At 41.4% G+C, this 22,232-nt stretch overlaps 2 protein-coding genes across 2 annotated transcripts; both read left to right on the plus strand.

Moving 5' to 3' along the window:
• Positions 1-587: 587 nt before the first annotated feature.
• Positions 588-14,499, plus strand: MYSM1 (Myb-like, SWIRM and MPN domains 1; the record flags this gene model as incomplete). Its single annotated transcript, XM_010143068.1, has 19 exons — positions 588-663; positions 857-927; positions 1,927-2,004; positions 2,141-2,167; positions 2,679-2,757; positions 3,166-3,264; positions 4,313-5,067; positions 6,576-6,706; positions 7,865-7,968; positions 8,387-8,464; positions 9,544-9,632; positions 9,949-10,003; positions 10,088-10,138; positions 10,687-10,761; positions 11,045-11,233; positions 11,460-11,592; positions 13,285-13,390; positions 13,497-13,554; positions 14,335-14,499. Coding segments are annotated over 19 exons (2,419 nt in total), but the record flags the coding sequence as incomplete, so codon positions are not given.
• Positions 14,500-19,072: 4,573 nt separating this feature from the next.
• LOC104488762 (tumor-associated calcium signal transducer 2-like) lies at positions 19,073-21,174 on the plus strand. Its single transcript, XM_010143069.1, is given in 3 exon segments — positions 19,073-19,122; positions 20,594-21,115; positions 21,117-21,174. Coding segments are annotated over 3 exon segments (630 nt in total).
• The last annotated feature ends 1,058 nt before the right edge of the window (positions 21,175-22,232 follow it).

The raw sequence follows: 22,232 nt of genomic DNA on the forward strand, positions 1-22,232 counted from the left end.
CGTGGTCTGTTTGCGGGGAGGGGGAAACACCAGTGTTGAGCCCGAGCCGGGCACTGAGAACGGGGCCTATGAAATCACTGAAGTGAGGTGAACGCAGAACTGCTGTGATCGGATCAGCAGTACCTGAACTAGGGATATGCGGTGGTAAGATCGCTGGGGGTCTCATTTGAAACACACAGGCAGAAGTCACGGTGTTGCATAACGGGTATTGAACTTGTGGAGGCGGGTGGATTCAGAAAACTGAACATAGCAAGGGTCTAAAAACTGATTCAGCAAATTCAGGGATCTGTAAACAGGTGCTGAAGTGAATGGGCAGCAATTCTAACGCTACCAATTCAGCAGTTGCAGATGTTGGGAGAGTATGAGAGGATTGTGTCAGAGACAGTAACCAGACTCACGTGCTGTCTTAGAGTAGCACCTGTTGGGGACAGAATGCTGCGCTGAGGGGACTGTGGGTCTGCCCCATTTCTTGATATGTTCTGGAAGAAGCAGGAGTTATATCGGCTTCTGGCTGTTATTTTAACTATGGCAGCATTCGTTTTGTTTGAATATGTTTGCATTGTTTCAAACACTGGAATCTTTTTCAGAGATCATGAAAACACAGCCTCAAGCTTGCTGCAGGATCCCTATCTGGATTCATCTTGGAGAACTGATAACAGTCTTGTAAGTATTTTTAAAATGGATGGTACTTACAGCAAGGTTATCAGAACTTATGTTTTCTCCATTCTCTTCCCTCCATGTACAGGCTCTGTTAGGTTTTTAATTAGTACTTTTTGCTTACTTTTAGGAACTATTAAATATACTCAAGTAACAATGTGACAATTCAAATATTAAAACATATCCGTGTGGTTTGCAGCCATGGACGTTGGACAGCAGCATCAGTGAAGAAAACAGGGCTGTCATTGAGAAGATGTTGCTGGAAGAAGAGTATCCTTTCGCTGAGCTGCTTGTATGTTTTTCTCTGTGGCAATAGCAAACTTCCTGTTTCCAAACCTCTTGTTACGGTGACCGAAGCACTGTCATTTTACAGGTAGACTGTAGAAATCAGGGATGACCTCTGTATTAATCATCTTGCTGCTTGCAGCATCCTTTGATGCTTCTGATCTTCAGAAAATTACTGCAAAGCTTGCCGGATTTAAGCTGGCACTGGCACCAAAAATAGCAATGTTTACCCGCACTTCAGCTGCTTGTTCAGTGCCACCTCCAGGGTTTTGCTGATGCAGCCATTTGTGTGGCTTTATAGCGAACCTGATCGAACAGCTGATCTGGCTAAAAATAGCTGGTTCTTTTTGCTGAATAGTTCTTCACTTGGACTGGTTTACTGTCTGATTTTTGTCTGCCAGCACACAAGATGGAAACAGGAAGGAACAACTGCTGCTTTTTTTTTTTTTCCTTGTAAGCAGTGTTGGCTTAAATACTGTTACCAGTAGTTGTGTTTCTGGCATAAGTTGACCTCTCAGACCAGGTAGGTTATAGCAGTAGTAATCATAAGCTACTTCATTGTCCTATGTTTTCTGTAATCGAGTGTAGTAATATAAAGTAATAGAGGAACAAAAAACCGAAGCAATTTAAAATATTTACTTACAGAATGAATTATTGAGGCTTAATTTGAAAATAGATACGGTATCAGTACAATCAAAATTACTTTAGTGTGCTTTCTAAGTCAGAAAAATGCTGTTGTAGAAACGGGAGCCCTAGTTTGCTGCAAGTGAAGTGAGCAGGGCTGTTCAGAAGTCAAATGTCACTTCCTTATGTATTTAACTAGTAGGAGTGTGTGAAATTGTGTGTGTTTCAGTTTTGAGAGCAGTGTGGTACTTGATTCTACAGTTGAAGAATTGTGAACCAGTTTAATTTGTAAGATTGTTGGAATTCCCAGATGTACAAATATCTCTGATGCATCAAAAACTTCCTTAGAAACAATTTCAGGTATTATTTATCTAATAAATCACTTTCTGAAAAAATATGGCTCAATCAAAAGGAAGTGGAGAAAAGATCTATGAAAAGGTAAGCTGTGATCTAGGAAAAATTCTCAGTTAGATGATCAGAAATGAAAAGTCCTTCCAAAATAAGGTGATTTGCTGAGATAAGCAACAGCATCACAATTACTAATATTTATTTTTGCTTTGTTTTTTATTTGCAGCTCACATAAGAAAACTGGAAAAGTCATGTACGTACATTTTAATGACTGAGTTGCATTTTTAAGTGTGGCATCTAGTTCTTGTTACCAGATGCTATTTAAAACAGAAAAGTTACAGTGCCTTAATTCCTCTTGTTTGACTGTACAAATTTGTTTAATAGACCTTTCAACACAAAGAAGTACTCTTGTGTGTAGTAATATGCTTGTAGTAAACAAGTTTGAGTTTTGTAGTAGTAGTAGCCCTTATGAAAAAAACCCACCCGTTAATTCTAGTTGATTTTGCCGGAACTTTTCTGTTTACTTCTGTGTATTTCTGTACCGTTCATTGGTGGTAAGTATTGTGTTCCCTTGAGTCTTCCTTTGGGATGGAGAAGGTAACGCGATTCTCAGTATTCTATTTCTCAGTCGCATTCGTGTTTAAAACAACACCTTGAGTTTTATGGAAGATGGGGAGTAGTCCTGTCAGAAGTTGCTTCAGTTACTGAGATTTGAGCAGATATATTTTTAAGAAAGCACTAACTTGTGTTTCCTATTTCCCTAGGGTGCGATCACCGACAAAATCGGCTGGCTACCCGTTAAAGTGGACATCAGAAGAAAAAGAACTGTTTGAACAAGGGCTGGTAAGTTTATTTACATATGTAATATTTTGAATAGAATTCATTAGTTCATCTTAAATAACAGTAATTAATATAAATAAGCATGTTAATATTTATCTGCTTCCGCTTTTGTACTTATCTAATGTGTTTAAAAAAAAAAATTGACATATACTAAGAGTATATAATTTCCAGTGTATCTGAATTGGGTGAAGAAGTTCCTCTAGTTAAGCAGAACAGCAAAAATTCTTACTGTTGGGTGCAAGTCTCTTGGTAGAAAGTGAATAGCGAGGTTCTTTACCATGAGTTTGCTGTACTGTTTGTGCATCTGTAATGAATAATTGAGTTGTGAAACTCTTGGCACATTGCACTCTTGGAAGTGCAATGTGTGGAATGTTAGAGTTTGGGTATCTTACAGGCGCATTGTTGTACTAGGTTAAATTTGGCCGCCGGTGGACGAAAATTGCAAAGTTGATTGGAAGCCGTACTGTTCTACAAGTGAAGAGCTACGCACGGCAATATTTTAAGAACAAGGTAAACAGAGTGCCTCTGTACTTAGCAAAAAGGCTGTTTGACAAGTATGCTTTTGTACATATATTACAGAACGGTGGGGGCTGGAAGGGACCTCTGGAGATCACCTGCTAGAGCAGGTTCACCCCAAGCATGTTGCAGGGGATCACATCCAGGTGGGTTTGGAATCTCTCCAGAGAAGGAGACTCCACAGCCTCTCTGGGCAGCCTGTTCCAGTGCTCTGCCACCCTCAAAGTAAAGAAGTTTATTCTCATGTTCAGGTGGAACCTCTGTGTTCCAGTTTGTGTCCATTGCCCCTTGTCCTGTTGTTGGACACCACTGAAAAGAGTCTGGCCCCATTCTCCTGACACCCACCCTTTGGCTATAGATAAGCACTGATCAGATCCCCTCTCAGTCGTCTCCAGGCTAAACAGGCCCAGGTGTTTCAGCTTTTCCTTGGCACAGAGATGCACCAGTCCCCTCATTGTCTTCATATCCTCCACTGGGCTCTCTCCAATAGTCCCCTGTCTCTCTTGAACTGGGGAGCCCAGAATGGACACAGGACTCCAGATGTGGCCTCACTAGGGCAGAGTAGAGGGGGAGGAGAACCTCCCTTGACCTGCTGGCCACACTCTTCTTAATGCAGCCCAGGAGACCATTGGCACCCTTGACCACGGCTGGCTTGTGGTGGACTTGTTCACTAGCACTTTTGGTTGTTGGTCTGAAAATACTTGTTTTCCACTATATGGCTGTCTCAGCTCTGTGCTATAGTTTTAGCTTTAGCCTCGTTTGAGACTTTGGGGCATTTAAGAAGAAATTACTACAGTCTAGGGTTCTTTTTTTGTTTGTTTTTTTTTGTTAACAGAAATACATATTAATTTACACTTTGGCTAGAAGTATACCTGTAATGCTGTAAAAGTCAATTGTCATGGATTAAAATGTATGAAAAGGGTGAGATGGGGAAGAAACATCCATCAGTGTCTGCTGTTCCAGTAAAATAGTTATGACTAATTGGGAGGCAGAGAGCATTGTTGTGTTTTTCCCTCCTAAAAGTATTTTGTGTTTTCCTAAGGCAAAAAATGGTGATTCTGAAAAAGAAGAGCAGAGTCAGTGTGGGAGTGGTCTTCCCTCTGAAGATAGAATAAGGGTAGAAGCGTGGTCGTCTGGAAGCTTGAGAGGCCGTGCAGACCCCAATCTGAATGCCGTGAAAATTGAAAAGTTATCAGATGACGAAGAAGTGGACATAACTGATGACATGGATGACCTGCTTTCTCCTGCCTGCCAGCAAGAAACTGGAAAATCTGAATTAACAGTTATTTCAAAAAGTCCAGTTGAAGAAACAAAGGGAATGGGCCATGTTTTTTCATCTGTTGGACACAGTTCTGCAATTTCTTTACCTAAAGAAGATCCTCATCACACCAAGGAAGATACAGTAGATGCATTAGTATTTCCAGGTGTTGCAGCAACATGTTCTCAGCACCTGAATGGTGATAAATCAGTGAACTTCAATTACCATCAATGCAATAATTTGCTTGAGAAAGCTGAACAAGACAGACTGGTAACATCTCATGGTACTGGACAAGCGCCTGATCACAAGGAGCAGAGAGACCTGGCTGGTAATGGATTGCTTTTTCCTTCTCCTTGTCCAGCGGATGAAGATCATCAGGAAGAAGCAGAGGAGCTTAAGCCACCTGATCAAGAAGTGGAGGTTGACAGAAGCATCATTCTGGAAGAAGAAAAACAAGCTATTCCTGAGTTCTTTGAAGGGCGGCAGGCCAAAACACCAGAGCGTTATCTGAAAATCAGGAATTATATTTTGGATCAATGGTAAGATGTGTTAATTTTTTTTTTTCTGAAATAAGTGATTAAGATGGCTTATGTCCTGCTTTATTGTAGTTAAATCACTACTTGGTACCAACAGATTACTTCTGAAAAGAGTAAAATTAGTTTGATGGTAGCATTATAAAAATTGCCAGTAAACACCTCTGATCAGTCATGCCTCTTTCACATCTTTCCAGTTTGGTTTTGTTTTTTACAGGAATTTTGGAAGCTATGCAATGAAAATGCTTTGAAGCATTTTGAAAATGAGTGTCCGAGATCAGAACAAGCTGCACCCATTTTGATTACATTATTTTCTTCTAGCTTTTGTCATCCTATATGTAAGGACGCATATATAATTTTAATAAATGGTTGTTCAGAATAACTGATTAAATTAATTCCATACTGAGGTCATTGTACTGCCTTTACAGAAGGGAGCTAAAATAAATAGTTTGTGCTAGACCAGAAAAATGCTTTAAATTAAGAATCAGTTTGGAGTAGTGCTTGTACACTTAAGTATTTTATATTCCATCTCCAAAGATTTTCTTTAAGTAACGTTGGTAATTTGTGATAGCAGGCTCGATATATGGCTTGTCCTGGTAACAGTTTTGGTTTGTGTGCCTGTTGCATGGGTTAGCTCGCTTTAAGTAGAAAGAATTGCTGAGGTTAACTGTTCTCATTCAGTGGTCTTGTGTATTGACACCTTATTCTGTTTTCCAAGAAACCCTGAAGTTCCATCCCAGACAGGTGTTGAACCACAGTGATTCACTCTCAGTTTAAAAGCATCTTGTATCAGTTTAACAGTATGGTAGGACTTCTGAGTAGTACATTGCTTCCTGGCATTGGTTGTGTTGAAGAGTTTGTTTTAATGCGTGGGACGTTAGTTTTACTCTGTGTAAGCGTTGTGGCGGCACCCACAAACCAGACAGCAGCAGCTATCTGGAAACCAGGGATTTATTGCAGTCAAAGTTGCCTGGCACTCTGACTGACCAAAGCCAGTGACAGGATCAGATGTCAGTTGGGAATATATCTTTACCAACAAGTTCCTGAACACCACAGCATACTCTTTAAAGAACATGAACCCCATGTGTACACCCTCACTCATACAACGGAAAATGTCCCCCTCAAGGGTACCAAAAGGGTCACTCACCAACTGGAGGGTGAGGGCTCATGGAGCTGGACTCCGAGGCACCAGACAGCCCTGGGATGTCAACCCGATCTTTATCAGGTGCTTGTGCAGGCCCCAGCCTTTGTGCGAGCTTTGTGCTAGCAGTCAGGGTGTCTGTACCTGCTGCAGTATGAATAACCCTACAATAAATTGTCTGTGTTTTGTGAAGTGTTTGTTTTTGCTGTGATTGCACCACATAGTAGTGTGTAGTGTGTGCATCACAGAGGGGGGAAAAAACCCACGTCAGTGGCTCATTTTAACCTCAGGTGAAGTCAAGCGATTCCTACCCCCCTCCCCCCCACCCCATGATTTATTTCACCGTTTGACAACGTGCTGTACTTTATTTTAGGGAGAGATGTAAACCCAAATACCTGAATAAGACTTCAGTACGTCCAGGCCTCAAGAACTGCGGTGATGTGAACTGCATTGGGCGGATCCACACGTACTTGGAATTAATAGGAGCGATTAACTTTGGCTGTGGTAAAGATATGTTTATCAGAATCAATTCAGAACTTAAATCGTAATCACTATATGCTGAACACCTCTATTGCTGACTGTCAGCTGTTTTTATTAAAACAAATGTTCTCACGTGAAGGCTCAACATTAAGGTTATAAATGGGTTTTTAAAAGAAAAGTCATTGAAGCATGGATGGTCACACTTAATTGGAATCAAGCATCCATGTGGATAATCTTCCAACTTCTCTGTACTCTTAATGTCTTAAATAGTAATTGTTACATTTGTAGGTTCTGTAGGAGAGAATCTTTGTTTGGACTGTGTTTAGCACAGTCGTGTTCGGCCTGGGTGGCTGTAGCTTGTTCTGGTATTCGTGCTGACGGACTCCTTAATGTGAGGGTGTACTGCTCACGCAGAAGGGTCTGGGTTAATCCTTCCTTGGAAGGACCTTCTGAGCAGATCACCTCTCATGACCTTTGAAAATCTAGAGAAGTTTGTAACCTCATTACAGGATTATAGATTTTTGGGTTTACAAGACCTTTTCTTTTTTCCCTCTTTCTTCCCCCCTCCCTCATGTTTCCCATAAACCAGCTGGTGGGCTGGGTTTTTTGTTTTGTGCTTTTCAGTGTTGGATTTATTTCCTGATACTAGCTGTATCAGAAATTCTACCCTCCTGCCGCATAAGGCAGAAATCAAGTCGTCATTTCTTTTTCCATCCTGAATTATAACTATTTCCTAAATAAAACCCAATGTCTTCACCCTCAGGGCTATTTTTTACAAGATTCAAATGTTAAAATTAGGTGACATGTTAAAAGTATATATACAGCTATTACTTAATGTTGTTTTAGAGGCTCTAGATTCATTTTGGTCCAAAGCTGAATGACAGTCAGCTAGGAGAGAAGGAATGTCCTGCAAATACTTTTTATCTGAAGTAAAAGTTATTAAAAATAAATTAAAAACAGTAAGGCAGGAGGTTTTCCTGTGTCAAAACTGCAGAGAGTTGTATAATCAGTCAGTAATAGGACCATCGAGAAGTGTCCCCTCTCTGTGGGGTTTTCCTTGTTGTTGCTTTTTTCTTCATGGTATTTGTTGTTACCACTTACCTATGTCATTCTTGGCTCTGTAGTAATAAGAGGCTTCATACTTTACTGAAGTGCAGTGTCTCTCTCTGCTGCATCCTGTAGAACAGGCTGTCTATAACCGACCCCAGCCAGCTGATAAAACACGGTCCAAAGAAGGCAAAGACACCGTGGAAGCGTACCAGCTTGCTCAACGCTTGCAGTCCATGGTATGTTTTTTTGCTGCCCCTACCACCCTAACCAGAACATTCAGCACAGAGAAAGGCTTTTCAATTTTCCTTTTGAAGAGAGATCATCTCAGGATATTTCTCCCCTTGTTCAGTTTGCAGTGTCGTTAGAACGTCCTGTAGTTCAAGTGTCACTCTGAGTAGATCTGTGAAACATCCACCAGGTGTTTCACTTTACAGCCTTAAACCTTCACTGACGATATTTCATGACCTTGTGATCTACTTAATTCTATGGAACTCCAGGGTGTTCGTTCTTTTCTGGACACAAACACTGTCACAGTGTTTGTGACATTCCTGTGGTAGAAACCTTTTGGACAATGTTCTTTTGGCTGCTGAAATGAAGTAAACACAGTTTTTTCATCAGTAAGGTCCTTGACCCGTGCTGATTTGCTTGCTGCAGCGTACAAGACGACGGCGAGTGCGAGACCCTTGGGGAAACTGGTGTGATGCAAAGGATTTGGAAGGACAGACATTTGAGGTAACCCTTCTCCCTAACTTTCCATAGAGAATGAATTCTTGTGAATTGCTAGCAGGTGGCGTTGCCTTAGATATCCAAGGGAAACAGTTGGGTAATAGGTACTTAACCTCTTATTGTGGAAGCAATAATTTGAAAATAACGCAGCAGCTGAGACATCTTTATGCTGCTGGTAAATACAGCTGTGCTTTGGTGTTGACAAAGGTGTTCGTATTGTAAGCATGTATTGCTCTACACTGGTTCATGCCTGTAAAGACCTTTGCCTTCTCTTGTAGGAGACTTCATGACCCTTTGTTTTCAGTTAACTGCCTTTCCAAAACTAACGGTAGGGGATAGGAGAAGATTTAAATGGTATTTTTTCAGTCCTGTATGGTTTCTTAGTGCTTACAGTGCAGGTGATATGAATCCATCATATTCCTTCTGCTACTAGCAGTAGCCCCACTTATACTGTGGTTTCTGAAGTGCTGAGAAAATTCATACAAGTTTAAATATTTCATAGAAGACTTGGAAAGAAAACACCCACTTGTTCACTCCTTCAATTTCTAATTACGCAAAAAGTAGGAAACTGTGAATGTCCTGGTTTTCTCATGTAGAAAACCACTCAAATTTGCAGCCTTCAGTAATAAATATTTGTAACATAACATCGTAAAGCCATACCAGTCTTTGAGTAACTGCAGTTAATAATTCCAACACTTTCTGCAAAATAGATATTTGGATGAAAATAAAGTTGGAAAACCCTCATTCTTGCAGAGGTGTCATGATATATTCTGCCCGTGGATTGTAGTGGTAGATTTTCTCCTTAGTTATCACACTCACATTTCTGCGATGGTTTGTGATATGGGCTGTGAATTTACTGAATTTGCGTGGCCCGGAGAATGTAAGAACACTGTGGACTGGATCTCCTGTTGTTCCACACTGCTTCAGTCTGCTCTGGCCTTTGCCCTCTGTCTTGGGTACTCCTGTACCCAGCAGATCAAGAGGACACTGATGTCAAGAATTTATTCTGGGCTTGTTTTGGAATCACTACTGAAAGAGCACTTCAGGCATTAAAGACAGGTTTAATTCTTTTACAATTTTTTTAGCATCTGTCTGCTGAAGAATTAGCAAGAAGAAGAGAGGAAGAAAAACTGAAACCTGCAAAATCTTCTAAAGGTTCAAGACAAATAAAGAGGTATTTGATGTACATCATGCTCAAACATAGACCTTCTAGACATTAAACAGGTCTTGGGTGGTGTCAGGCTGGAATGCTGCAAACCATTAACACATGTTACGGTCTGAAATAACGTGTGCACGTGAAGTGTTTTATATTGGAATTCCCGACTGTGGGTAGTGACATTTCTGTATGTGGTGGAAGCTGACCTAGTGTGGGATGAGAAGATCCAGTAAAGAAAGCGAGGTTATTCCTCCTCTGCCAAGGAGACAGCGGGAAACTTGAAAAGTTTCCTGACTGTCCTACATCTTTAGAGAAATTTTCTTTCGTTTTATAGTTCCTTTGATCCCTTTCAGCTGATACCGTGCTGTTTGTTCACTGAAGAAAAACAGGTATGTACCTCTGAGTGAATAATCGAGAATACTTTATTACTTACGTTACTTCTCTTCTACTCATTGTCCCATTTATAATTTCAGGAACCTTTTCAGGTGAAAGTGTCTTCTGAAGCACTTTTAATAATGGATTTGGTGAGAATTAAGTTTTATCTTTCAAAAAGAGATGATCTATGTGTTGTGTTAGTTATTTTAGGTTTTTATTAAATGGGCAACATAAGAAGATTGACAAATGCAGACCTAGAAGAGAGATTCTAGTATTAAAAAACAGGGGCTTTATTTATATTACTGTACAGGCCTTCCAGAAAAACTATGAGCATTACTTTTTGTCATACTTTAAATATAATTTGCTTAAAGCTACTTTCTCCAGTAAACTGACATTTTGAAATCTTACCGGTTCATGTTCTGTTAGCCTGGGAATTGGTTTTGTGTTTATACATGTGAACATGTGTATATGTATTTTTACATATGTGTATATAATGAGCAAACGTAATCTTTCCTGTTTACTTTAAATGGAAACACTGGGTGACTGAGAATCTTTAGCTGTTCTGAGTTTTCCTTTTAAATATGGTGGAGGAGTTACTGACTTGTAGCTGTGATGCCAATGTATTCTGTGATGTGCAGATCAAAACTGGGAGAAGCTCTGCAGCTTGGGCTTTAATAAAGGTGTAATGTCATTTCAGCACTCTCACGTCTCTATGGCAGAAGTGATAGGGCTGCTGGGTGGAAGATACTCTGAAGCTGATAAAATTGTCGAAGTAAGTGTTTGTCACTTTACATTTTCTCTAAAATACTAAAACTGTTAGATAATGCGTGCAGTTTGAGTGGCTGTAAATGTGATTTCTGAAGGGCAACTACTGATCTATTAAAGTTGAGGTTAATTCCTGTAGCCTTGAAATGTTAAGAGTTAATGCTTCTGATCAAGTGCTGACCTGTCAACTCTGTCGTGAGGAAGATCTGGTATATGATGTAAAATTCTTTAAATTTTCTCTAACTGATGGGCGTTTCTTGCATTTATCCATCTGGAGTCTTTTTTAACAGGTCTGTGCAGCAGAGCCGTGCAACAGTCTCAGTACGGGACTGCAGTGCGAGATGGATCCGGTGTCGCAAACGCAGGCCTCGGAGACGCTGGCTGCAAGAGGATACAGCATTATCGGATGGTACCATTCCCACCCGGCCTTCGACCCCAACCCCTCCATACGAGATATTGACACTCAAGCTAAATACCAGGTGCTTGCTGGTCTGTACGTTAAAAAATAAATAGCAAAAAAACCCCAACAACCCTAAAGTCTCCTGGCATTTACAATGTTAATACACAGTATTGCTCTAATGCACCTTAAAATCGAAATCAGTTCATGCATTAATTGACATCAGTTCTGTTGTTTTAATTGCAGAATGCTATTCTAGAAAGAGGTTGTATTTCTTGTATATGGTTGGTTGTTTTTTTTTTTTTTAGAGTTACTTCTCCAGGGGTGGTGCAATGTTCATTGGAATGATCATAAGCCCTTACAACCGAAATAATCCTCTTCCATATTCTCAGATTACTTGTCTAGTAATTAGCGATGAGATCAGCTCTGATGGTTCCTACCGTAAGTACTGATATTTTACCCATCGTCTTAGTTTTTCTTTTCCTTTTGGATACAAAGGGAAAAAATATCTGTTCTTGAACTTGAGGAATTTATAAATGTACAAAATTATGTTGTGCTGTACAAACCCCGGGATGTCACTTGAAGACGAGTCCTGCAGGTAGTCCATGCTGGATGACAGGAATACACAGGTATAAATACAGAGAAGATTGTTTTTCTGTATTGGTATTGCTGCGTTACAGAATTCTGAACAGATCCGCTGTTCGAGGAGACAGGAGGGTGATAGCAAAAAATTGGCTGCTGTAGTGGCCAAAAATCCTTGTTTGAGTAACTCAGCATTCAGAAGGTCAAAGGCTCAAACTTGCCATCTGCCCAGGAAAGCAGGGATAGGAACAATGAAACGGTTTGCTGGCACGAATCCCAGCCTAAGAACGAATTCTTGGTTTAAAAACGTCATGAAAATGGGTACTTTCCTTTCTCGGATAGTCGTATAAAATTTATGGTATTTCAAGTGATGATCAGATCTTCTGCTCATTCCCTGATGTTAATTTGGAGAAAATTCCTATGATAATACTGTGTGGTTATGGAAGCTGCCTCTTCTCTCTCCTCCTCCCTCGCCCTATTTAAGTCCTGATTTTTGCATGCAAACCCCAAGGTTTCCAGTCTCCTTGGCAAGGCCATAGCGGAGGCCGTGTGAGCCGACAGTTCCCCCTCTGTTTTTTCCTGTGGAAGTAAGCGAGGGAGACCATCTGCCTGGAGACTTGCTCCATAGTCCTGGGGGAAGTGAAGTGCTGGCCACATCTGTGCAGGAGTTCCTGTTTACCATGCTGAGAGTACCGCAGCATTATCCTCATTTCCCGTGCATCCCGCCCTCGCAGAGTGGAGTGAAAATACTTAGAAACATGAGCTGCCTTTCAAAGTAGACAATTTTTGAGTCACACCATTTTGTGTCTGAGACGACAAAGTTTCCTGGCTTTCCTACATCTTTACAGAGAAATTTTCTTTCATTCTATAGTTCCTTTGATCCCTCAGCAAACTCTCGTTATTGCTTGCTTCTCACTTGATCTGAGATCCAGCTGGACAGCAGGCATTTCATCTCATTGTGTTCTTACGGTCTTGGAAAAGCTTTTATTCTTACTGACTTACTGAAATGTACAGTCTCTTTCTTTCTCCTTGATTTTAGTGTTCTGCAAGGAATTTTCTGCTGTTCCTTTAGAATACTTTCTGAAGTCCTCTTCCCCCACCTGCAAAAAAACTAGAAGAATTTCTTCCTTAAGGAGCAAAATTCCTCTGAAATCTAGAACAATAGTCAGCCACTTCGTATGTGAGCAACAAAACCTTTTTTATTCACTTACATAGATTTCAGAGAGACTACAAAGTTACAAAAACTCAATTCATTTTGCCATTTTTCTGTTATGTCACAGATTTTGTGTGCTTCCTTATGGCAGGAGGAGTTGGGAAGGGCAGGGAAGGGAACAGGCCTGTTCCCTACTCCCAGCAAAATTACATTTGGAACTTAAAATGCATCATACTTTCACTTTAACCTCCTCAACCCTGGCAAGTAATAAAGTCAGTAATAAATGATGAAGAATTATGGGGAAGGAAGAGGTGGCATCTAGAACTGAAAAAGAAAAAAGAAATCTGAGTGTACTGGAAACCCTGGATAATCATTGATTACAGTTCAATTGATTACAGGCCTGCCCTACAAATTTGAAGTACAGCAGATGTTGGAGGAGCCTCAGTGGGAATTAATATTTGAAAAAACGAGATGGATAATTGAAAAATACAGATTCTGCCACAGGTAAATGTCTTCCTCTAAGACTTCTTTTTGCATGTTTATTACGGATGTTTCGATGATAACGCGTGCCTGTGTTCTACAGCACTACTGTCTATTTTTCTTTCAACAGCAGTGTCCCCATGGATAAAATCTTTCACAGAGATTCTGACCTGACTTGTTTGCAGAAAGTAAGTTTCCCTCTTTCAGCTTTTTAAATTTTAAACAGTTTTTTAACAACAAAGCTTCATATAATCAAAAGTCACCTGAGGTTAGTTTGACAAATCAGAGGTGTAAGCTCATCACAATCAGTGATTCTGTGCTGCAGCTTATTTGCTTACGAGTGCAATGAAAATAAGGGAGCTCGCTGGAGAGAGCTGGGGACGATGGCTGTGCACAGATTCCGAGTTCTAAACAGCAAATCAGTCCTGTCTCTTCCCGGTGTGTTGTATGCTGTCAGTGTCAAGAACTGCATGTGTTTCGAGAGCACATTGGGACTTCCTAGTCCCGTGTTGGATCAGTCAGGCAGCGCTGGGCCATGTTTGTCATGCGGGAGTGGGAACTTCATTTTCCCGTCAGTGCAGTGGTTGCTGTGACATTCTAAATAATGACAGCTGTAGCATGAATTGCACAAACAAGACATAAAATTCGCCCCAAGCAAAAGCCGGAAACACAAAACACATACACAATGATTACCCACATCTAAGGGTGTTTTTCCTCTCAGTGTGGCTTTGTGTATAAACAGCTTCAATCTAGAATGGAGTTGGTAGAATACTCTTGAATTTAGCTGTTGTGTCATCGGTTTTGAAGAGCTGTGTTTCTTTCTGATATTTACGTTGTACAGTTGAAAGTTTTCTGTGGTGTTGATCATAAATAAATTTCCCTTTGGAAAACTTAATAGCTAGAGGGGGAGAAAAATAAACTCAGGAAAAATGATAATTTAAAAAAAAATCTCCTTTTGTTTTGACCAGCTTCTGGAGTGCATGAGGAAGACTCTGGGCAAGGTAACAAACTGCTTCATTGCTGAAGAGTTCTTGACTCAGATAGAAAACTTATTCCTTTCCACATACAAGAGTGAGAAAAAGAGTAATGCTGAAGAAAATGCAAAGGAGTGTTCAAAGGATTTGCCAATGTGATGGCTTTAACAGAGGAAAATTACGGAAATTTGATGTTATTTTTTCATTTTCTTCCCCTCCTCCCCGTTGTGTGGACACTCTCAAATTATAAATCCATTTTAATAGTTATTGAATGCAGTGTCATCTGACTGTTACGGTTTATACATACTTGGAAAACCTCCTCATGTGTGTGACTGACTACCAGAGGAACACTTCGTTCAACCCTGTGTGAGGAACGAGCGCCGCAGAATCCAGGAACTGACCCTCAGGCTGCACCCGGGCCTGGCAAGAACACAGTGTTTCAGGCTGCAAGGAGAGTTTGTCCTCTCTTGAATCTTTCAGTTTAGGGAGCTTCCCTTTTTTTTTAATCTACAGGTACATCTAACTCAGAGGGAATTTGTTCTTTAATGCTTTGGAGATTGTAAGTGTGAATGAATTCACAAAAGAGAAACTGAACTGAAATGGCAATTTCGTGGCTTGCTGATTTCAAACTTACATGGTATGCAGTCTGAAGTTTTACTCGGTTGTAGTTTAATACATCATCTGATTGGTTTTTTGATGTTGGTAATTTTTTCCCCATTTATCCCAATGGTCAAGTAGATTTTTTGGCATGTTCTTTGCCATCTTGCTTCTGTATTTGGGAGAAAAAGCTGGCAAGTTTTCATGACTTCTCGGTAGTGGTTGTGCTTGTTTCCAGTGGAAATGGTAACTCCTGTCTTATTACAGGCTGCAGTCTTTCTGATCTTCCATTCTACAGGGAGATACTAGGTCCTTCTGCCAGATCGTTGTGATTTGTCCATGTCGAACTGCCCCTGTTTCCTGTGGAAACAAGAGCTTTTGAGTGATGGCAAACTGAGTGCAACAAGCAGAAAATTATTTGTCTTTTTAAAGAAAACAACCCTCCACCTTTTATATTCAGAGTCATCTCTGTAATGTGCAGTTCAATCAGAAAACCTACTGGTTTGTATCAGTTCTTCAGTTATAATTTCATACAAGTATATAATCCTATGTAAATCAGCCATAAACTGATTCTGACTGAGAAGTTTTTTGATTGCAACATGGAAACATGTTCCATGAGCTGTATTACTGTGAACCTAGAAAAAATGTGCTTTCAATTGTGCTCTCTAAATCATGAGGAAACTTGACTTGTATACAGTTAGAATTGTTTACAGAGATTTATCTTGGGCAATGTTTCTCAGAGGGGTCTAAAATATCTTTGAAAACATGAAGCAAGCAAGACCTTGAGTTTCTACCTAGAGGGGTGACAACGGACTCCATTATTACTTTAAAAAGAAGTGTGTATACATCTAGTTCAACATAACGTGAATTTTAAGATTTTATATGTTTACTCTTTTAACTTCAGCTTTTCACTTATATAAAGAGTTTGAAAAGCTTTACAGTTGTGGAGTTGCATCCCTCCTGAACAGGACGTTAACACCGCGGTTTTATCAGGCCTCCTGGAACGTTTGTCTCTCTTGGTTCCCAGTCACATAGGAATGTGAGCTCTTGACACTTGGTGATCCTCCCAATGCAGTTTCAAGAGCTGTGGACTTAAAAAATACTGTTGACTGTTCCATACTCTATGTCTGGATCTGCTGGTGTGCAGATTTAGACACCACTGCTGTGATAATGTTCAAACCATCTCTACAAGGCATGTTGACTCAGTCATATGTTTTAAAACATCACCTGTGGGGCTTCCTCGTTCAAACCCTTGCATGGCTGTTGCTTAGCTGAAACCGCACTCATTGTGCGAACGCGTTCCTCCCCTGCTCAGCTGTGGAGTGCTCTGCACTGTAGGGTTTTCTTTTGCAGTTTTGCATAGGTTACTCTAGAAAAATCACACAGTATAAATTGATGTACTAAAGGCTGCAATTAGTTCTGATTGGTAGGAAGAGAATTTTTAACCTCTCATGTAACAGCAATACGAATTAGATGTTTGTTGTGCACATGCAGTCTGTTTCCAGCCATTTAGGGAAGGGTGTCACTGTTACCAGTGGTGCTTACAGGGTGCTGCTGCTCTCTTTAGTGATTAAAATGAGTTAAATTAATAGTTGTATTAATTGGATTTAACAGTGATGCGACACAAGGAAAGTTTTGAGTACAACCTGCTTCAGAGGCAGTTTGTCTCTTGAGGAGATAGTGCAGGATTGAGCACACAAAGACTCCAGATGCCCTGAATTTGTTGGCAGGGTGCGTGGGAGGAAATGAAACCACCAGTCCCACCATAGTCCAGGGTTAGCTCACGATGTGCTGGGTCAATTGGAAATGCCATCTTTGTGATGCTGAGGACTTATTTTGTTGGCAGGAGCCATGGTAAGAAAATAACTAATCTACTTTTCATCGTTTGCTTTGACTGTGTGGTTAATAATACCAGTTTGGAAGTTGCATGCTGCTAAGGAGATAAAAAACTATTTTACTGGTATTACCAGTTCTGCTACCAAACACATAAAAGGTATTAAATATTTTTTAATTTTTTCCCATCCAGCAATTCTTTTTATGCTCTCTTTGGGTCAGTGTACCTGTTGCGGACTAATACCCTATTTCTTTATCTAAGACCTGCTGTTATACCTTGTCAGGTTGTTGCTCAGGAGATGGGAAGTGGTCGAGTAGCAAGTAGAATGGTACCACTTCAACTGAAAGAGTGAGTCAACAGTTTAAAAAAAGCAAACAACCCAGAACCCCTAAGATGGAACTTGTGGCAAATATCCTTGATGGGCATTTGTTAGTTGAGTCAGTTTTTGCTTATCCCAGTTCTCTGCAGTGCTTCTTCCCAGGGCTGTATGCCTTGGGTCCCGGGGGAGGGGCATGCCCATGTTTGTTGTTTTTTAAATAAGTAACTTTCGAAGAACAATTTGGTTGAGGAAAACAAACCAACCAACTCCAAACCAGCCAAACAAAACAAGTGAACGCTGTTGCCATGGATATCAAGTACTTTTTTTTTCTCGTTGCTTGCTGCTTTGATACTCCGGAGTGATGGTGTGCCAGAGTCTACCAATAAAGGCTGGATGAGCAGTACAGTGAAAGGGGTGTCCGTGTGTGTAACAGCTTCCTGTCTCCTGATCGTCAGATCTGCCTTTACCCCGCAGTCAGTACCAACAGCCGAAGGGTTCCACAGCGTTTGGTACCACTAGAGGGAGCTTTGTCACAGCCGATACAAAAAAGAGCAAGACTCTTCTTGGTAGTGCATGGGAACTTCTGGCTCAGGATGAAATTTTATGGGTGGTAGCCCTGTGCTTTGCTATACATCTGTTTGTTTCTTTTGTTCTTCTTCCTCTGCTTTAGACTCCTGAAAATCATCCAGAAGCACTTTGTGGCAGGGATGCCAGGATGGCAGATGGGTGTTTTCCATGCTGTTCCCCAGAGAGAAACCTGGGTGTGGGATCAGTAATGCAATGTGTTTGTTTTCATGGGCGACTCCAGTGAATTCGGAAGGTGATCATCCCATTACCTTTCAAACAACTACATTCATCACCTAAATTTGATTCACGTGTGTTGGCTCCAGCTCTAGTTCTGCCAGCAGCAGGAGCCAGGTTAACTTTCCTGCTGTGCTGGCAGCGAATTTGGCCTGCTGGGTGTTACTGAGCTGAGGACATCGTGTCATGTAGGGGAAAACGATGCTGTGGGAGTGCAGAGCAAGCATCACAGAGGGGCCTGGTGTGGCAGAGCAGTGCACCCTGGCGCTGCCAGGGGAAGGAAACGTGCTGTGCTGAGGGGCGAGGGAGGTCCGGATGCGTGCAGGGTGACTTCATCCCGTCTCTCAGAGCTGCAGCAGGGAAAGTAGCTGGTTGGTAACATCCCAGTGAACACTGTAATCATATTTGATACCAAACAAAGTATTTAATGGCCTAGATAAAAGCGTTCAGCTTGTTTAATTGGAAATGTCTTGCTGTTTTACATAGACCTAGTGCCCTATTTTTATGAGATTTAGAATTGTGCTGAGAAATTGTTTCCATGGAAGCAGAGATCACTAAAGAAATAATGCACTCCACGTTTCTTACAGGATTATTCCTTTTACAGCCTGCTGTTCTAATTAACTCTTGTACTGCCGTTGCAGCTTAGCATGGATTAAAGGAAATAATACTTTTTATTAGTGTCATAGAGCCATTACATACATCTACGTATAAATATATTGATATTTGGAAAGACTTTTGGCTTTAAAATAAGTCTGTCTCCTTATTTACAGAGGGCAAAATCTACCAGTACAAAAAAAAAGTCAACGGAAAAGTGCACTTTTATTTTGGCCATTTATGCAGCTCTGTCAGGGGAACTGAAAATGTATTCCTCCTTTGCCCTTCTCTTGCCACTGTCTAATAATGACAAGATAGGAGTATGTAGGTGACAGTTAAATGGATTTTGGCTTTGAAGGAGGGATGTGAAATTAAAAAAAAAGGCGGATTATTATAGGTAAATGAATGAATTAGAAATTAAAAATGGGAAAAGAGTTGCTAAGCTATGATCACAGAATCATCACTAGGACAATGGGAAGTGCCTAGCAATTTTAACAATAATTTTATCTGTAGATCTCAATTATTCTCAAAGAAAGATAACCACTGTTACTTTTATCTAAAGGAAGGGGAAAGGGAGAGGTGTGATAATGCACTATAAAGAAGACAGGAAGAACTTGCCTCATCTTCGCTCCCTCAGGTGTGTTTCCGTGGCTTATTTAGAAATAGGTCTAGCTGCAAAGTTCTGCTCCAGCTGTGCCCTCCTCTAGTGGCAGCGGGTCCCCACAGCTGGAGCTCAAATTTTAACCCTATACTGTGCTATAAACTCTCCCTGGCAGCCAGGGTAACTTCCAGCTGTTCATGCAAGTGTGAGCCACTGCTGCAAGTTGCCCAGCTCGGACTGATCTGCAGCAGGGCAGGTACACGGAGCCGACTGCCAGGCAGGGTGCAGGTTGTGTGTGTGGGAGAACGGCCTATACGCTGTTCTGCTGGCATTACTGGTCCCAAAATAATGATTTATAAAGTGTCTGATGGTGTTTGACAAATCAGATGAATGGGACTGGAAAATGCAAACTGGAAAATTCCTTTCAGCTGCTGCTAAAACACGTGGAAACAGTAACTCATGCTTTGTAAGTCATTAGGATCTGTAGATCAGCTTGGGAGCTACTGGAGTGTACCACGAAGGGCATTACTCCAAGTTCGGGTTGACAAATTTCTTCAGAAATGGCTAACAACTTTGTAAGGGTGACGCAAGCATGAAAGTCATCTTTCCTAGCACTGCCTTGGGATGAGTGTATACTATAGGAAAGCGGGGAGAGCAGCTTGAGGCTTTCCATGCTGGAAGATGAGACCGTGCTCTGTAAATAGGAGAACAGCCATCCAGCTGCTGAACAGCTGCCCCAGGCAGCACACATAAAACTCCAAAAGGCTTTATTTTATAAATACAGGACAGTAGAAAGGAGGAATCGAGACAGTGGAATGATACAGAAGCTATGTGAGGGAAGACACAGGAAAAACCATGATGGAAGTGGTGGAGGAGGATTTCTTCCAAGAGAAATGGGAGAAATTCCTCGAATGTGTATTTGCATAGTCCAAAAACTTTGAAGGAAGGAAAAGGGCAAACTGCTTGTGCTTTCATCCGTAAGGGAGCCATGGTAGGAGCTATGTCTCAGGTTATTTTCCCCAATGTTTCCTCTTCAGTTGAGGGGGGCGGCAGGCATTGGTGCCACTCCCTGCCACGTAAGAGATGTAAGCGCAGCTTGTTGCTTCTCTAGGATTTGGGCACAAGATGCCAGTTGCTTTGCAAGGAGAACCTGTTTGGTGGCTCTGATTTGAATCTGGGTAAAGGGAGCAGCACATCAGCCTCTAGAAACAAGTAGATGCCATGAATGGATGGAAGGTTCAGGTACTGGCTGTCATTGCTCAGGACTTTATCCACACTCTTCACCTGTAACGTGGAGCCTCTGTTTGGGGTTTTGCTGGGTTTGATTCTGGCAGTAGCTTCATCAGCACTGAACAGCTGAACCTGTGAAACCAACAGGTGGACGGTGTGTGCCCAGGATGGATCTGGGAACCGCACCTGCACGCTGGTGGGTTCAAATCACAAGGTAGACTGTTCAACCCTGACTGCTAAGTGCTTGCTGATGAAGGCAGAAATGATCCCCCCACAGGAGAAGAGCTTCCAGGGCTATCCCCGATAAGGGTAACAAAAGTCTGAGTGGTGGTGAACTGGTTAGAACAAGCTGGATCTACACTGAACTGAGGCACAAAAAAAGGTTCAGGGCCTTCAAGGTTCCTGACGTAGCAAATGCCCAGGAACATCTGCTTGAGAGCCGATACAAACTGCACCCCAAGTACATCACAGCCATGAAGCACGAGTCCCTGCTGATCCAAATCTGCCTGACCCAGAATGAGAAAGCAAGCTGTGATGTTGATACAGCTGACATAGCATATTACTTTGAAAAAGATATAAAAGATGACTCTCTGTTTTGTTCTAACAGTCCATTAACGGCCTCTGTCAATGGAGATGCTCTGGATGTTGAAAAACTATGGATTTACTAAGTCGATGAAAAGCCACCAGAGTTTCGCATGAGACAACTGTTTGCTGGTGCTGTGGTGACAGTGGTGATACTGACTGCTGGCTTGGACATCACTGTGCTGTTTATTCTGAAGTGGCTGCAGATAAGAAAGTATGAGAGTTGAGATTAAAGAAATGGGTGAAGCAAGAGCCCCAAGCTTACAGCTGCCCTGATCTGAAAAAAGGCAGGCAGCAACAGGAGAAAAAGGGGTGGGGGCCAGAAAAGGCACCAAATACAAACAGCATATGGAGCTGGTGTATGTGGATGGATTTGGGAGAGGTTTTTTTTCCTTTCTGCGGGATTTTGTAGAGTGATTTTTTTTTTTCTAAATTATTCTAGTTTAGTAAGAATGACTTTTTTTGAGGTTGGGTATAAACCAGTTTGGGAGTCAGTTACCTAAATATCTTAAATCAGTCTCAATTTAGAGGCTAAGAAAACTTAGTGTCTAACATAGCATGCTTTCACTAGCACTGCAGGCCTGGCTTAAACACTCCTGGGGTGTTCTTGGTGTATCTGCTCACTGAAATTCAAATACTTGCCTTGGCACAACTGGCTCACACAGCTGCTGTTCTGTTGGTTTTTTTAAATGTGGGTTGGTTTGGGGTGGAGGGGTTTTAAGTTGCAGGAAATGTTTTTATCGACGAATAACTTCAGAAATATTCCTAAATAACCAAATACAGTTTTGCTAAGATACTCCGCAGCACCAGAGGCTTTTATACAAAATCGTTTGTTAGGAAACATTCCTGCAGTCACTTCCAGGTGTGGAGATCCCAAGTTCCCCAGTTTGTATTCAGGCAGCACAGTGAGCTATTCCCACTTGTGCTCTTTAACAAGGGCCTGACACTCCTCGTCAGCACAGAGCCCTTGATCCCAATCCAAGCGTAAGTTAACCTTGGTGCTCTGCCCAAATTCAAACTCTGGTAATAGCTTTCTGTCTACCTAAATTCCCCTTGCAATTTTAATGGGAGAGGATATTTTTCAGTGTTGTACGGCTTCACAGAAATACCACACAATGCTCCAGGACAAGCTGAAAAAGAGCTTTATTCCAGCAGAACTGCTGGGGGGATTTAAGAGCAGAGTGTAATTACTGAAGCTGGAATTTGGCCCAAAGGCTAGAACTGGACTTCTTTCCTACCTACTCTTCTGCTGCCTCCCTTGTTTGGGAGGTCATATCCACTATGAAGGACACTTTCAGTGAAATAACGCTCATTGTTAAATATTGACATGTTGG

The sequence above is a fragment of the Buceros rhinoceros genome, unplaced genomic scaffold (assembly GCF_000710305.1).
Source record: "Buceros rhinoceros silvestris isolate BGI_N320 unplaced genomic scaffold, ASM71030v1 scaffold42379, whole genome shotgun sequence".
Classification (NCBI taxonomy): Eukaryota; Metazoa; Chordata; class Aves; order Bucerotiformes; family Bucerotidae; genus Buceros; species Buceros rhinoceros.